The 16,312-nt window shown below is 40.0% G+C and overlaps 1 protein-coding gene across 4 annotated transcripts in view; it reads left to right on the top strand.

Moving 5' to 3' along the window:
• The first annotated feature begins 92 nt into the window (after positions 1-92).
• Positions 93-16,312, top strand: part of CCDC149 (coiled-coil domain containing 149) — a 51,479-nt gene continuing 35,259 nt past the window's right edge. For 2 of the 4 annotated variants that reach the window (XM_021554422.2, XM_021554421.2), the window contains exons 1-3: positions 93-258; positions 8,437-8,598; positions 9,128-9,166. In XM_021554422.2, coding sequence (XP_021410097.1) covers positions 211-258; positions 8,437-8,598; positions 9,128-9,166 — 249 coding nt within the window. In that variant the 5' untranslated portion in view covers positions 93-210. The remainder of the gene's footprint in view (positions 259-8,436; positions 8,599-9,127; positions 9,167-16,312) is intronic. The other 2 variants (XM_021554424.2, XM_021554423.2) reach the window with 1 other exon arrangement.

Here is a 16,312-nt window from a genome sequence, read left to right as displayed (position 1 = left end):
GGGACACGCAGCCCCGGCGCTCCCGCACGGCCCTCGGCAGCGCCGCTCGGGCCCCGCGCTCTGCCCCGCGGCCCGGCCCGCCGGCAGCCCGCTCCCGCCGGCGCTCGGAGGGCAGGCCAGAGGCGGCCGCAGTCCCCGCCTCTCCCGCGGGTTGCTCGGCGAAGGCCGGCCGGGAGGAGCCGCTCACCGGCGCCGCGGCCCGCCGGAGCCATGGGCTCGCAGCGCAGCGAGAGCGACTGGCAGGGGCTGCTGAGCGAGGTGAGGCGGCGGGGGGCCGCGGGCCGGGGCGGCGAGGGAGAGCGGCGGGCGGGCCCGGCCGCTCCCCGCGCCTCCAGGACGCGCCGGGACACGGGCACGGCGCCGGCAGGGCACCGGGCCCGCGGCCGAGCGGGCAGCGGCGGCTGCAGCGGCGGGCGGGGGCCCGAGCCAGCCGGGTACGGCTGCGGCCTCGGCCGCGCTGGCCCCGCCCGCCCGGGGCACCGCGGAGGGGCTGCGAGCCTCTCCGTGTGTTAACCGGCCTGGGGCTGCGGAGAGCGCCTTCCCGGCGCTGCTGCGGCTGGTTTGAAGCCGACGAGGATTCCCTGAGCTGCGGGGATGGCCGAGGCCTCGGGCCCGGCGAGCAGCGCGGCGCAGCCCAGCCCGGCTGCGGCACCGCCTGGCTGACCGCGCTGCCCCTGTGCCGTGTGCCTTGTGTTCTTACTTCACTTGAATCACGTATTTACGGGTTTTGAGACCCAGGGTGACATTTATACTACAGGAAAAAAGAATGTAATAGCAGCGTGCCCATAAGCCTCAACAGGTGGAGGATTTTACAGTTACATGAATAGAAACTTTATTGCCCACTGCATCCCATTAAAACATCCACAGCATTTACAGGTACACGTTTTCACGTAGGGTAAGGTAGCAAACTCAAACCAACTTTAGGTCAGTATAATTTAAAGGAGTATTATTAAAGACAAATCAGTTTATTCATAAAACTCATGAAGGAGGCTGGCATGCTTATTTTTACATTGCATTACTGTAAAAATAGTAATTTTATGCTTACAGATAGCAGATAAAACTTTTGTGCAAATGGCATTGGCCTGGATACTGTCCTACAGTATGATCCACACTGGTGAATTCCGTGTTTTCAGGAGGGCTTTGCCTCCATTATGTTAATTGAGTGTAAGGCCTAAAGCCCTGACCTATCAAAAAGATATTTGAGTTTAGGGTGTTGAACCTGTCACAGTTCTTGGTGATTTCAGTGGGAGTTTGTATGGGCCCAGATCTGTGCTAGTACAGTACTTCCAGAATTGGAGACTGTGAATACAGTGCTTCCAAAGACACAAAATGATCCAAGAGAAAGTGAAAAGTACACTTTTAGTAGCATCTTAGTTGTGAAGTGTTGAATCTGACATCTCATTTATCAAATGGAGTTTTATTTGGGATGGAGGTGATTTCAGATGGGAGGCAAATCACGAGGTGTGTTTAGAGGAAATGTTGCTGTTCCTTGCTTTAAAATGTAATTTAGAATTACTTTGGAACTTTTTTACTTTTAATATAGTTAAGCCTAAAACTCTATCCTAAAATTGAACACCTACTTCACTTTAGGGGCTTCTTGATTGTAGTAAAGTTTAATGGCTGTTCTAAGCTACATTGTCGTTGATACTTAAACATACATATAATTTCTTTTTTTCAGGAAAGTTAGAGGCATAGTGACTTATATTCCACCTTTCCTTCCTTCTCTGTGTTTCCACAGCAGGCTTACAGCCTGTTCTGGATGAAGTCTGTAGTGTGTGCTGTCAAGATGCAGGTTTTCCTCTTTTGTCTTCCTCTTCCTTTGGCTGTTGTACTTCACTCCATGTGTTTTACCCATTAACTCCAACATCCTAATGGGTCTGTGAGAAAGTGGCTCAGACGTCTGAAGTAACTTGTAATAAGTTTTATGAATTTGCCATATCCCTCAGTGGTACAGATTTTCTCAAGGCCTCCTAGCTTCAGTGTCTGCTGGGTAATTTTTTTCCCCTGTGCATTTCATAAAAAATCTTGAAATGCTTTCAAAATACAAGGTAACACAGGCAAGAAAAGACATGGTACCTCTAAACAAACAGTCTCCCATTGCAGGTGGTAGACAGTTAAAACATAAAATGGGGTTAAAAATCTTGGCATAAACAACCAGATACTGATAAGTTCAGACCTGTGGTCACATATGTTTTCATTTGCATAAGCCAAATCCTCCAGGTTTGAAAGGTGGGAGTAATTTAAATACTTGTCAAAAACAACTGTAAATTTTAAAACTATGGTGCTACAGGTGTTAAGAAAAGTGGTAAGGATGTGTGTTTGGTTCTTATTCACAAACACTTGTACACACAGCATTTATTTTTGTAGGTTGCCTTTTCATTTTTCATTAGAAAAGAAGAAAATTTTTTGTCTGTTTCAGTCTTTTTCTATATTTACTCTTGTCTTTCCTTTTGACTTTGGTTCAATTGCAGTGCCTTTTGCTCTGTACCATTTCACATATCTTTCTCTGTTTTTATTATGCTCACCACTAACTTCTTGCTTGTTCTTTTGCCTCTATATTTATGTATTTTTCCACTTACTTTACAGCCACACATATTTCAGGCCTAGTGTGCACCTGATACTCTGAACAATCTTAGTGCCACATGTACCTTGAGCATTCTTTAAACTAACTGAATAGGGTGACGTAGGTAGGAATACTGGGACAAAGCCAACTTAGCAAACATTGAAGGAGCATAAAAGAGTCATTATTTCCATTGACAATCTCACAAACTGGATGCAGAAAAACTCACTTCAGGAGCAGGAATCCACATTTTACCTGTTCTTTAGGTAAGTTAATGTATTGGTGATGGATGTATGGAGATATATATATATATATATACATACATATATGAAAGATTAATTACTCTGTTGAGTTACCATGTTACTTTTTCTGCTTGGACTCGTAGTTTTCATCTGACGTTTCTGTCACCCAGTGATCCATGTTTAGAGTATTTAAAAGTTGGTGTAAAGTTGTAGGGTGAAGACCTGGTCAGTAACTGCTGGTTTGACACAAGAGACTGAGCTGCAGCAAGAACTTTCTTGCTGGTGGCCCAAGTCCTCCATAAACCAGTGATCTTCATAAATCTCAAATTACTATTCCAAGAGTACATTCCATTCTTCATCCCCATCCCTGGAGTTGTTCAAGGCCAGTTTGGATGGGAGTCTGAGCAACCTGATCTAGTTCAAGGTTTCCCTGCCCATGGCAGCATACTTGAAACTAGATGATCTTCAAAGTCCCTCAGATTTGCCAGCCTCTACAATTAAATCCAATGTCAAAATGCTTTTCTTTTGTTTGTCATCTCTCACACATTAGAGTGTTTAGTGTATGCTGTTTACAGCTACTCATTTGTGACTGTGCCTCCTACAGCTAGTTTGAACAGTTGTAATTTCTGTTTAATTTTTCATTCACAAGAGGCTCTTTCTTGGTTATTGACTGTGAATGGTCTTCAGCAGCACAGAGGGAGGTGATACGCTTGTCTCTTGAACTCCCTTGCCTAGTAATTTTGGACTTACCAAACTGTTGAGCAGTAGTTCTAGTTGAAATAGCTAGATTTTAACACGATTTCCAGACATGAGTTCTGAAGAGATAGCCTGCTTGTAATTGGCAGAGCACACCTTTCCCATTGGTTGCACAATTTTTTATGTGGGCAAGAGAGAAGAGGAAGGAAAACTGGTGAGATTTTCATGTTTCTATTATCTCTGTCATGTTTCTTTCTCAAACAAAGTGTGAAATGTAATTTGCCGAACCTCTGTGAGGGGACCAACAGGCTTTGGAGCCACTAGTTTAACAGCTTTTCATAATGTGCACAAATGCAGGGACTGTAGGGAAGAACAAAGTGGAGTGGATGCTCTGAGGTCTCTGGTTGGTTGGGTTGGCATTTTAATGACTTTGACATTTGGAAAATGAAATTAAAATGTTTAAAGAGATAGCATTGTGATTTACTGCAAAATTTGCTGGAGCTGTGGGAGAGTGCTATGAAGACGTGCATGCTGGACTTTTGGGCAGCTAAACAAGTGTTTGCTTTTCATGTTTCCATATTTCAGATTGGAGTAAGAGCTCTGCAGGGATGTTGTTAAACAAACAGAAAACTTAATAATGTTATCTAATGCACAGCATACAAAACTTCTGAGGGCTGGGCCACATCACACAGTAGTATTAACTACTAAAGTGTGGTATTCCTAAATGGCTGGTGAAGATGGTGTGGTGTAGTATTGTCATCAAAACAAGATATGGTATTCAGAGGAACTGCTTATATCACTTCTATCATCAGTGGATGATACCAGCCTGCTTTTCAGCAGCTGGGAGGCAGCCAGTGGAGCAAGAGCTGGGCAGCAAGAAAGTCAGAGTTGATATGGTGGGATAAAACCAAGGTCACTGCATTATTTCAGGTTTTATCAGAGATAAATCACATCAGGAAGTGAGATGGCAAGCAAATGGCCAGTAATTGTGTATTTTTCTAGGTCTGAGTGCTTGACTCTTTCAGATAAGTTAACAGTTTAATCTGAAGTCAAGGGGAGCAACATTATAGAAACAGCCTACAAACATCCCAGTGGGATTGCAATGCATTTTGGGACCCTTCAGTTTCTACAACAGAATTGTCTCCAAGACTACAGTCGGGAGAAATTTGATAAAACTTAAGGCAGTTTGGTAGCAGTTGGATCTCTTGTTAAAAGATGGTGAGTAGACTTCAAGGTTTCCCAGAGAGCATGGTAGGTGATAGGTTTCAAGGCCCAATGTAATGTATTTGAAATATTTGAAGACACAATGCCCTCAAGTGTCAAGAGAAGACAGAATATGATCCACAGTGATTCTGAAGTACAGATTGGATATAGTATCTCTGCTTCTACTCTCAGAAAATTAGATGTTTTCCATGATATTAATTGTCTTTAAATACCAAAATATAGGCCAGTAATTTGTACAAATTAAGAAAAAAAATCTGATAGGAATTCAGTGTGTTTGTTGGTTTAGAAAAAGAAAGTCTAAAACCTTGACCGTGTCCCAGCTTCATCAGATTATTAGACCATGTCTACAGCGTCATTAATGAGATCTACCCAGATTCGTGACTAAAAATAGCGATGGACAAATAGTAAGTGTTCAATGTAGAGGGTCACCTTGGAGCAGTTACACTCTCCTGTAATGTCAGTCTCTTTTTACTCAATTTCACTAAAGTAGTCATCTGGCTGTAAAGCAGTTCAGGCAGTAATGTAGGATGTCATATATATTCCTTTAATTATTATGTTCTTCCTTGTAGCAATTATAATTTACTTTATTGCAGATAACAGCACATTGGTAGATAAAAGCCACTAGACAGATATGAAAAGTTTTACATAGTAACTTTTAGATTGACTGTATAGCAGCTGGTTCTTATTTGTTTTTTGAATGTATAGATTATTTTGTACCAATAATTAAAAAGAAACAAAAGATAATATGAATATTCACAGTAACTGTAGTGCATAATAGAATGCACTTGTTTGTCTCACTGATAAACAACACCTGAGATGTGGGCTTTCCTTCAGTTGCAGGGGAAGAAGTCCCTGCATGAGTGAATGCCAGAAGCATCTAATGAATGCTTTTTTTCAGACTGTTTGAGAAAATTTGCCTTATTGCTTTCATTGCTCCAAAACAGCTTGTCACACTCCTGTGTTCTTTTTGACAGCATACCAATTCTGTTGCACTTATTTGTCTATATAAGGGAAATTGCTGATGGGACTCAGTTATTTCCCTGACTAGAACCCATTTCTGGTATACAACTGTTAGGTCATTTTATAGCCATTATTGCTTTGCATTACATTGTTTTTTAACATTCAGAAACAAATATATTTAATAAACTCTTTGAGGTCTGTCTTTGTGAAATTTGGTTTTTCTTCAGTAATGGTAATGGCAACTGCAAACACAGCCCTGTTGAATAATCAGATTCTACAGAAATGCTCTGGCTTTATTTTTTCTTGTACCATAAGCCCATTGAAACAAATTATTATGTTATTGCTGGTTTTATTCTATTTATTTGGGAAAGTCAATATGTGCAAAAGGTAAAAATTACTTCAAAAAGTCTTTTATGTGGTCATTTTTGTAATAAAATCCAAACAGTACATTGAGGAGATATGCCAATATCATCAGTATTTAGTTCATCTAGTTAAAACAGATTTTAAACAAGGAGGCTATCTTTATTCCTTTTCATTCAGACTCTGAATATTACTGTCCCCACAATCTGTTTATGGTTCATTATCCTCAGGCTAATGGGTAGTGGAGAATTCCCCAGTCCCTGTCTGTACTGCTGTAAAAGGTGAAGCCTTCTCGTATGCTCTGAGTCTGTCCTTTGTAGAGGGCCGTGACTCATGGCAGAATCAAGATTTGTTTGCTGCTAGGTCTGTATTTCCTGCTGGGTAAGTACTGGGTTTTACAGCCTAATCCACATGCTCTGGTTCACTCCTGAGTCTCATACATGGCTTCATCCAGCAGCGCTTGCAGGCACCTGCAGTACTGTGGGTGTATAAGGTAAGATGCCTGGTTTCTTTCCACTCACACTGTGTGTGTGGTATAGGGTGCTCCATTCCACACAGGTGTTGTTTGGATGGGCCAGCTTCATTCTTCATGGGATTTTTCCTGGTGAAGGAACAGAACAGGCTACTTGGTTCAGGGGTTGGGGTTTTTTTTAAGTGATTGTGAGGCTTGCTTTTACTCATTTTTATTTACTCTATCAGACTGCTAATACTTAAAAACAATTTAACAAAGGCTTGCTTTAGAATTACTTAGTCAGGGGATGAAACGGGGGAAAAAGAAGAAAGATTGACAAATATTTCACTATAAGGGAAGGAATTACTTGATAAAGTTTGAAGCAGTTTACTATAATCACTTACTGACAATGTTCAAGTTTAGCTTCTCATACCTTTCAGTTCTTTATCAGGGAATTTGACATTTGTGTAAGGTATCAGTAAGGACATAAGTACATAGGTATACTTGCCTTTGTTGATGCCAAGGCATCATAATCCAGAAAATTTATGGCAGGATTTCAACTTCAGTATTGCCAGAAATAAAATTAATCCAAGGTGGAAGTGTCCTTTTTGAGGGTTCAAATCCTTCTTGGAACTGCTTTTCTCATTTCCTCCCCACTTTTTTTGCAACTAAACATTTACCATTTTTGGAAAAGGTCGTCTGTACTAATATACCAAACTCACTTTTTCCTTTCTCATTGACTTTGAATTGAGGTTAACAAAGTTAATTCCAAGCAAGTAGTACATACAAAGAATGATTTTTGTCCCAAAGAACAGCGCTGACTTGAACAGTATGGAAGTGCTGATGTTGTTGCTTTATGCAAGAGCCCATAACGACAAAGTATTCTTGTCAGAGAATATAATGAAACTGTAAATTGTTTTCATGACTGCTATGGTGTTTGGTCTCTTTCAGATCACATTCAGAAAGTATTTAGAGCCACATCATATGTCAGTAACATCAGGAATAGAAATACATACTTTAGCATGAGCAGTGTCAAGTGATGGGTAATAAGAATCTGCTGATTAAATATCTTGTTAAGTAAAAGTTACCTGAAAGTTCTGGTAGGTAACATTGAGGATAACATACATGTTACTCTTCTTTCAATGTGGAAAGGCAATGAAGCAGATCAGACTAATGCAGAACAGCTAAGATTTGAAAGTTCTGATTTGCTTAGTGCATGACTACTTCGCATAAGAAGTGATGGCTGCAGAGGAAGGATCATCCCTGCTTTTCTTCCCTTTTAGGGTTGTGTAGCATTCCAGCATTATTTCCCATTTTTTTGCCTCAAATGAGCATATGCCTGTAGTATTGCAGCATAATTAAATTTCTTTTATGTGTGGCGTTAGGACATCACACTGTAATTTTTTCATAGTCAGGGTAAATTTTTGTTATCATTCCTGCAGCCCCTTCTGCTGTAACATAGTCCCACTTCAGTGCCCAGTTGGGAGCTGAGCCCATAGTTCATTGCTGGTAGTGGGGAGAAGGATGGCAGTGGGAAGTGAAGCAGGAACGATTGGTTGCTACCTGGGAACTGGATATTGTGAACACATGTAGAAAAGGGATTTTGCTAGTGCTTCTTCTTTCTAGCAGCCTTGTCAGTGCTGCTGGGCAAATAGCAAGGTTCCTCATGCTGTTGCATATAAAGAAAAGAATGAGAAACTCAAATTGGTAAATCTTTCTAAGTCACAGTGGTCGGGTGAACATGTAGCTTTACAGATGGATTTCAAGCTTTCTATATGAAATATCTTCCCTGTAATTGTCATTAATAAGTTAAGACAACTTGTGGCAGACTTTGATGTTGTGCAGTCTTCCAACTTTTCACAGAGGAACTCGAGTCTCTTGTATTCAGTACTGGCTTGGGTTGAAATGGCTTGTTACATGTATGGGTTTTTTCTCTTCTGCAGTATCTGGTGTGCAAAAGGAAACTTGAAAGTAAAAAGGAGGCATTGCTCATCCTTTCCAAAGAGCTGGACACCTGTCAACAGGAAAGAGACCAGTACAAACTTATGGCCAACCAGCTGCGGGAACGACACCAGTCTCTGAAAAAGAAGTATCGGGAGCTGATTGTAGGTTGTTCTTTATGAAGACTGTATAACTGGGGGACAAAGGTGAACCTCAAAAAAAGTTCGAAAGAAGTCCATAGTGGCTACTGTAAAAATGTTTAGGTACTTTTTTGCAGTAGTCCTGCAGTTGCACAATCCTGATCATATTATTACTCATTTGTTCTGCAGTGATGAGGCAGTGCTTGTTATATGGGACACAGAAATGCAGTGCATGCTCTGAGGCAATTAGTTTCAGTGATAATTCCATTTAAAAACTGACTGTGGTATTAGCATTCCACAGCAACTTAATGTACCAGTGTAAAAATTAATGCAACAGAAGTTTGTAATGAACTACTGTTCTAGAAATGTAAACAAATCTTCAAGCTTAGAAATTTTTTTTATGTTAAAGTTAGTATTACTGATATTAATCAGCAGTATTTTAAACAAAAATTGATAACATTTTAGTTAAAATACATGTTCTACAATTAGATTCACAATATAGTTTCTGGTTTCATAAATAAGCTGCCAATAAAATATATCTGTTTATTTGTAGGATGGTGATCCATCACTTCCACCTGAAAAGAGGAAACAGGTAGGAATTTTTTTTCAACTCATGTTACTTATCTGTTACAAAAGTACTTTGCAAAAGAATAAAAATATTAATTAAGAGATCTGGTAAAAATGCAAGCATTTCTGAATGTTAAGAAGATCAGTCTTTAAATTGTGAAATTCTGCTTTTGTCTACACATCTCACTGTGAAATACCTGAACTATAGAATATATGGCTATTGCTTTTATGTTCACCTGAGACTGAAATTGGTCAGTGTACAGAGACTTGACATTGTTCTCTTTTTTGTTCATTCTTCCATATTGAGTCCTAAAATGGATTTGTGACAGAACTTCTCATACTTAAAAGTAAGCTGGGAATGCATTGTCTGCTTTCCATAATTGTTAATTTATTGTTATGAGAGCTGTTTTCCATTTTCTCCCAGGCCACTTGACTCTATGAGTTATAAATGGTAAAAACAATGAGAATTGTATTTTATGGTTTCCCTGAAAAACTTTTTGCCTGCTCGCATGCATTTTTGTTCCTGGATATTCACAGTGTATCCTGTTGTAGAATGTTGGCTGTCACATCTTAAAATTATCTTAATTTTAAGAGAAATATGACACCCAAAACTCAATGTGTGGAGCAGGTAGATGAGGACAACCTAAAAGAACAAAATTGTTGCTGTAATTGCTAATTTTGGAAGTCTTTTAACTATGTTTAAAACGTGGTTATTACATTCTGTTAATGGATCAGAATTTTTACTCATCACCCTTTCCCTGAGAGTTTGCATGTAATTCTTGCTATTTGCTTAAAATTTTATGGCTTAGGGTTTTGGTTGCTTTAAACTAAACTTCCAGAGGCAATATAATCACTCCTTCAGGCACTTAAACAAATAGCTGCCAAGAAGTCAGTGGCTCAGTGTAGAATAATTTCACTTCCTCATTATTTAGCATAATTTATTTGCAGTTCTGTTATTTCAACAGAATTCTAATAAAACTTTGTGACCAGATACAAGTTTGTGCATTCAGAGTGTTGCTGAGGAATATCCAGTTGAAAGAAAAAAACCAAAGCAACCTATGGATCATTACAGAGCATGATCTGTAGGATCAGAGTAGAAAGGGAGATTTGCCGTCCCATAGCTCTTCTAATCAATCTTTAATCTTTCAAAACAAATAAAACTCGCAGTTGTTTCTAAAATACTAGCCAAATTCAGTCTAAATTCAGAAGATGTGATTATATTAAATTTTAGCAATTTGTCTTACCAGGGCAAGTGCTTCAAAAACCTTTAATAATCTACCTTGGAGTATTTTTTTTTTTTCCTGAGGAAGTTATGTATTAATGCTAGTAACAGGAAAGAAAGAAAGTGGGGTCATTGATAGGTTCCCCCCTAGAACAATATATATGTTAGGTTGTACAGTAGCAGATTGTTAGTGTACTTCTTGAGTTTTTATTTTTCTGAGAAATGTGTCTGTAGCATATGAGGTGGATAACCTAGAGTAGTTAGTGCAACCTTTCTGAAGAAGAGTGTAGTTTTGCTTTGAGAAATGCATCAGAGAATAATAAAATAAAATTATGAATATTTTTCCATTATTACCATATCTACATTTCTTAGCATTTTCTCACCTAAGAAAGAGTGAAGTTCTCTCTCCCCTTTGTGCTTCTTCCATTCTCTTTTTTTCCTGAAACCCTAGATGCGTGCTGGGAGAAGTTTGTGACCTCAGTCACTTCCTGAAAGGAGACCCTGATCTTCCAATGAATTCTACAACACAAAAGTGCATACTGTTTTCATGGTCAGAAATAAGATGAAAACACGATATGCATAACAGTTTGCTATCTGTTGCATTGCTTTGCCACAACTGAGAAATTACTGCTTATTATTGAAATTCCAGTCTAGAACCTTAAATGTAATAGGTGGATTGGAATTGCTACTGTCTTCTCCTTCTTATCTTAATTTTTCCCCTTTATAATCAATTATGTTTGGTGCCTGCTTAAAATGTCTTGTTTTCCACCATGCCTTCTCATCCCGTTTTTCAGCACAAAATTTTCATAATTTGTATGGTAATACCATGTAACCAGGCATTTTCTGTCAGCAAGCAGCTAACTCAAAATCTGGTTTTGTAAAATTGTTACTTAAAGGTATCTTCACATTCAGTGCTCTGTAATGTGTTCCCTCTCAAAGCTGCATTTACATCTCAGATCTTTTCCAAACTAAACAATTCTATGATACTATGATTAATCTATCCAAAGAATGCAGTGTGTCTTGCCTTCTGCCAACCAGCAGAAGCAGAAAATGAGAAACGGTGCCACGGAAGTTTCTATTTCTGCTATAGATGTTTCACCATTAGTGTTCACAGCTTGTGAGCTGTCAGTGCTTTCCTGGCTCTTCATGCCTATGTGGTTGAAGGTAGATTTATAATGTCTTATAGACTCAGGTGTAGAGTAATTCTTGGTTAAGTAATGGAGGGACGAAATGTTACAGGACAATAGGAACTAGGAAGAGCATGTTTTATGTTAAAATTCATTCAGACGTGTTTGTTTAATACCAGCCAGCAGCAAAGGCCAACGCAGCTCCTCACTCACTGCCTCACCAGGGCGATCGGAGAGAGAATCAGAAGGGCAAAAGCTACAGAATTTGTGGGTTGAGATAAAGATAGTTTTATAGGAAAAGTAAAAGTGGCTCACAGAAGCAAAGCAGAAGAAAGCAAGGAATTAATTCACGACTTCCATGGGCAGGTGTAATGTTCACCCACCCCTGGAAGAGCAGGGCCCTTTCAAGCATAATGGTGACTTGGGAAGACAAATTCCATCACTCCAAATACCACCCCCCCTCTTTCCTCTTTCTTCTTTCCACTTTATATACTGACCATGATGTCACATGGTCTAGAATATCTTTGGTCAGTTTGGGTCACCTGTCTGGCTGTGTCTTCTCCCAGCCTCCCATGCACCCCCAACTTCTTTGCCAGCACGGCAGTACAAAAAGTAGAAAAGGCCCTGGCTCTGTGTAAATTCTGCTCAGCAAGAACAAAAACATCTCTATATTATCAGCCCTGTGTTCAGCTCAAATCTAAAGCATAGCCCCATATAAGCCACTGTGTAGAAAATCAACTCTACCCCAGCTGAAACCAGCACAATGGTAAATAACAGACACTCCCCTTTTTGAAAGACATGTTAAAATATTTCTCTGTATTCGTAGCCTCTGCTGAGCATCCTATATAAATAGAAATTCTACTATTCTACAGTTCTGCAATGATACATATTTATATGCATTAACTGTGATACAGGACATTTTAATGGAAGTTTACTAGGTATCTGTTGGCGAGTGTTGCTGCACTGGGAAGCTTAAAGAAAAAACATAGACTGGATTTCTAGCTAAATATATACTACCTGTTATTTTCATCTACGTTGCTTAAATTTTCAGTAGAGCTTCAGTTTGGGAGAAGCTTTGCCATTAAAATAACAGATCAGTGAATCCTTTGACCTTCTATATGAAATGGCTGTTCTTTTAATACAAATGAGATCCTTTGAATGAACAACAATGAAGTAAAATGCATGGTTAGGAAAACAACTATGCTGGGCCACAGTCCCAAATATGCTTTCCTTAATTTGATCTCAGTGAGACCACTCAGTTGGAGATAGTGGGTTTACAGTGGGGCTGTGTGTCAAGAATAAAGCTGCAATGCATATGTCACTGGGGAGGTCTTAGATTTGTATTTTAAATGTATAAGGAATCAAATTAAATGGAACTGAACACCACAAGATCACAGAAGAGTTGAGGTGGGAAGACAGCTCTTGAGGTCAACTAGTCCAGTCTTCCTGCTCAAACACAGCCACCTAGAGCAGGCTGCCCATTTTCAGTATGGTTTCGATTCTGTGTGACTCCACAGCCTCTCTGGGCAGCCTGTTCAAGTGTTTGAGTGCTCTCACAGAATAAAGGTTGAGGGGGCAAGAACCTTCCTCACCTTCTTGCTGTCCTTTCTAAGGAGCCCGTATCCCTTCATCACAGCCCTCCAGCTGTATGAGCTATCCCACCTATTCTCCATGATCCCAGAGTTTGTAACCCTGTAACTGCACACAGTCTTCAAACTCCTTCTGTTTATTCCGCCTGCTACATGCGTTAAGAGACCTTTGAGAGGCATCTGAGTGTGCTGGCTCTGTGGTACAGGCTTAGAGCTTTCCTACAAGGCTCTTCTATGGTAATCTCCTTCTGTACATGCCTGTGGTCAAAGGAATTATACTTCAGCTCAGTTGCTTTGTGAATTGCTAAGTCCTTTTTCTTCCCATCATCCCTGGACTCCATATCCTAAGCTTCCTTATTCCCTCTCACATAATTTCAAGAGTAAAGCTCTCCTTTTGAAGTTCTCCAGCCTACTGCCAAAGATACTTTTGCCTCATGTGGGTCCTGAGTCTCCCAGGCAGCTGTTGAGCCTTAGAGAGGATCCCATGGTCATAGAAGCGTCTTCGAGGCTCCCAGTACTGAGTCCCATAATGTAATGATCGTGTATTCCTAGTACACAACACAGCTTGATGGTTAATCTTCCTACCAGCCAAAAAGGCCCACCAGAGAACCTGAAGGTCACGGCCCTTAATGCTGTTACAGTTATCTGTAGCTATCCCAAGGTGATTCATTCAAACCAAGATTCTGACTGCTTCAAGGGCCACTGGTATCACAGTAGCATGGTACCCACCCGCTGAGATGTTGGTCAGACAGCTTGTCCCCCTGCTAATGAATATGTCTGTGGACATGTCTTTTTTGGGCAGGCGTAACATCAGAAAGACCAGAGGTTCCAGGCAGGATTATGGTGTGACATACCACAAATTGATCCATTTTGATCCATTTCACTTCTGGCTTCTAGCTCTGTACTTGGCTATCACACTTCACTTCTGAAACAAACTTGAGGGATTGCCTTATGACTGCTCATGACATGATCATAAATTATGACTACTGGGGCTATTTCTTGTAAATTAATGAATTCACTAAGTTTTGCTAGCCTTGTGTTAAGGTGCAAAAGCTGCATTCAGTGTCCTATGAGATAAAATCTGTGGATAAAATACACTACAGGGTAAGGAATAATTTTGTATTTATCTCACATTGGTGCTGTGAAGATTAATGTGATTTCCTCCTCTCTACAAGGGCTTTGAAGATGAAAAACATTATGCATGTGCAGAAGGTGGACCAGTGCACTTCACTTCGGTTCATAGGTGCATGTGTTTGACTCCCATAGCATGAGGTAGCAGTTGGAAAACAGTGACATTGTTTGTCCTTGCAACACATAGAAAGCAATATTCCCATGGATTTCAAAATGTGCTGGCTCCAAAAACATAGCCAGTAGAGATTTTTGTTTCTGGACACTGAAATATTCTATTCCACTGGTCAGAGCAGGTGGTAGTACGTAAAACCTAGAACTTGTTAGCCACACTAGGAGTCATGCTTCGTAAAGTGACACCATTGTTTCTTCAACAAATAGGTTTTGCACTAACACAGAATCATAGAATCATTTAGATTGCAAAAGATCTCTAAGATAATCGAGTCCAACCATTAACCTAATGCTGCCAAGTCCACCAGTGAAGTCTAGGAGAGAAGAAATGCTCATTCTAATAGATATGATAGTCCCTCAGGCCTGATGTGTACAACAACTTCTTCTCTGATGGATGTGTCTTACCTTAATGGAATAGAGAGACACTTGTGCACACCTCTGCACCTGAGTACTCTCAATAAATATTCTGTCAATTAATTACAACACTCAAAATGTTTAAGGGATTTTGATTATTTTTGTGCATTATCTCAAAGTTTAAGATATCTTCAGGATTTCAAAATATTTAGGAGAGGATTTTCTTCTCTTGTTCTGTATCAGTTGACTGCTTGACAAAGCTTTGATTTTTGGTGTTGTTTTTCAGTGTGAAAATGCAACACATATTAAGTGTATTTTTGTTTGTATACCCAGGATCTGTAATTTTAAAAGTCTTCTCTGGTTTTTCATCTTAAAGAGAAAAATACAATAATTCTGGGATTTTATTGCAAGGAAGCTAGTGATAAGGGCAGTCATCAGTTCCCATATCTTGGAGTGAACAGTAGTATTTGGTAAGTAAAACAGGTTTTTCTGTATTAATTCAGCCATTGCAATCAAATTAATTCATTGGAGGAGAAACTGCACTTATATTTGTGATCAGTCAAGTATGCTGAATGTTTAATCAAACCTTTTTCTGTCAGACCTATAATTAAATGTCCTTTGTTTGAAGGTGTGGCTAGAACAAACACAAAAGACTGTAAATTGCAATATAGGAATGTTTGTATTTTAAAATACTTCTAAACTGTAAAGATGTGTTGGAAGTTTCCCCTCTTCCCCCTTGTGATATTACTTTTTCAGGGAGTACCCTAAAGGCAAAAAGTTACTTTTTTTTTCCCCCTTTTTTTAAGTGTTGGATAAGATTTATGTGCCAAAGAATTGAGAGCTGTATTAAAGACTGTTATTATCCATCATTTTTAAGTGCTATGAAAAAAAGTAACGCTCTGTGTATGTGTAGCTAGATTTGCAAAATTATTAAAAGAGCCAAACTCCAGTGGAGTGCATAATGCCAGGGATGAGTATTTGGAGTTACTGGTTTTTCCTCATCAGGTCATTGGTCACTAGTGAGCAAAGATCTGTTGCCACCTGACAGATATTTACTGGCTTATGTCAATAAGTATTTATGGATATTTTTGTCAGTATTTTTGACGCTCACCTGTAGCTAAAAAGGGACTTTCTTTTCCACCTTTTGTCCCAAAAAAATGTTCTTGCAAATTTTAACAAAGCCTAAGTGTAGAAGGAGGCGGTCTCTGATCCATCCCATTGCATCTTTGACTCTCTGGTCTGTTCTGATCTATCGTGCTTTTTTTCCTTTATGTAATAAAGGTATGCACTTCACTTGGCACTCTCAGAGCCATCTTTTTCTCCTTTCTTCTTAGCTTCTGATGGGATTTTTGGCTGTGGCTGCTCTGCAGTGGGAGTTTAGACAGTGCTCAAATCATGGGGCACTGGGAAGGTGGTTGGACACTTGAACAGGCTTCCCTGGGAAGTGGCTGCAGCACCCAGCCTGCCAGAGTTCAGGCTGCATCTGGCCAACGCTTAAGTATGTGACTTCCTTCCAGGGCAGTCCTGTGAGGCGGAGGCAGTTGCACTTGATGATCTTTATGAATCCCTTCCAGCTATTC

The sequence above is a fragment of the Lonchura striata genome, chromosome 4, assembly GCF_046129695.1.
Source record: "Lonchura striata isolate bLonStr1 chromosome 4, bLonStr1.mat, whole genome shotgun sequence".
In the NCBI taxonomy this organism is placed as follows: domain Eukaryota; kingdom Metazoa; phylum Chordata; class Aves; order Passeriformes; family Estrildidae; genus Lonchura; species Lonchura striata.
The sequence above is the reverse complement of the archived record's forward strand: the minus strand, read 5'-3'. Positions and strand labels throughout refer to the sequence as shown.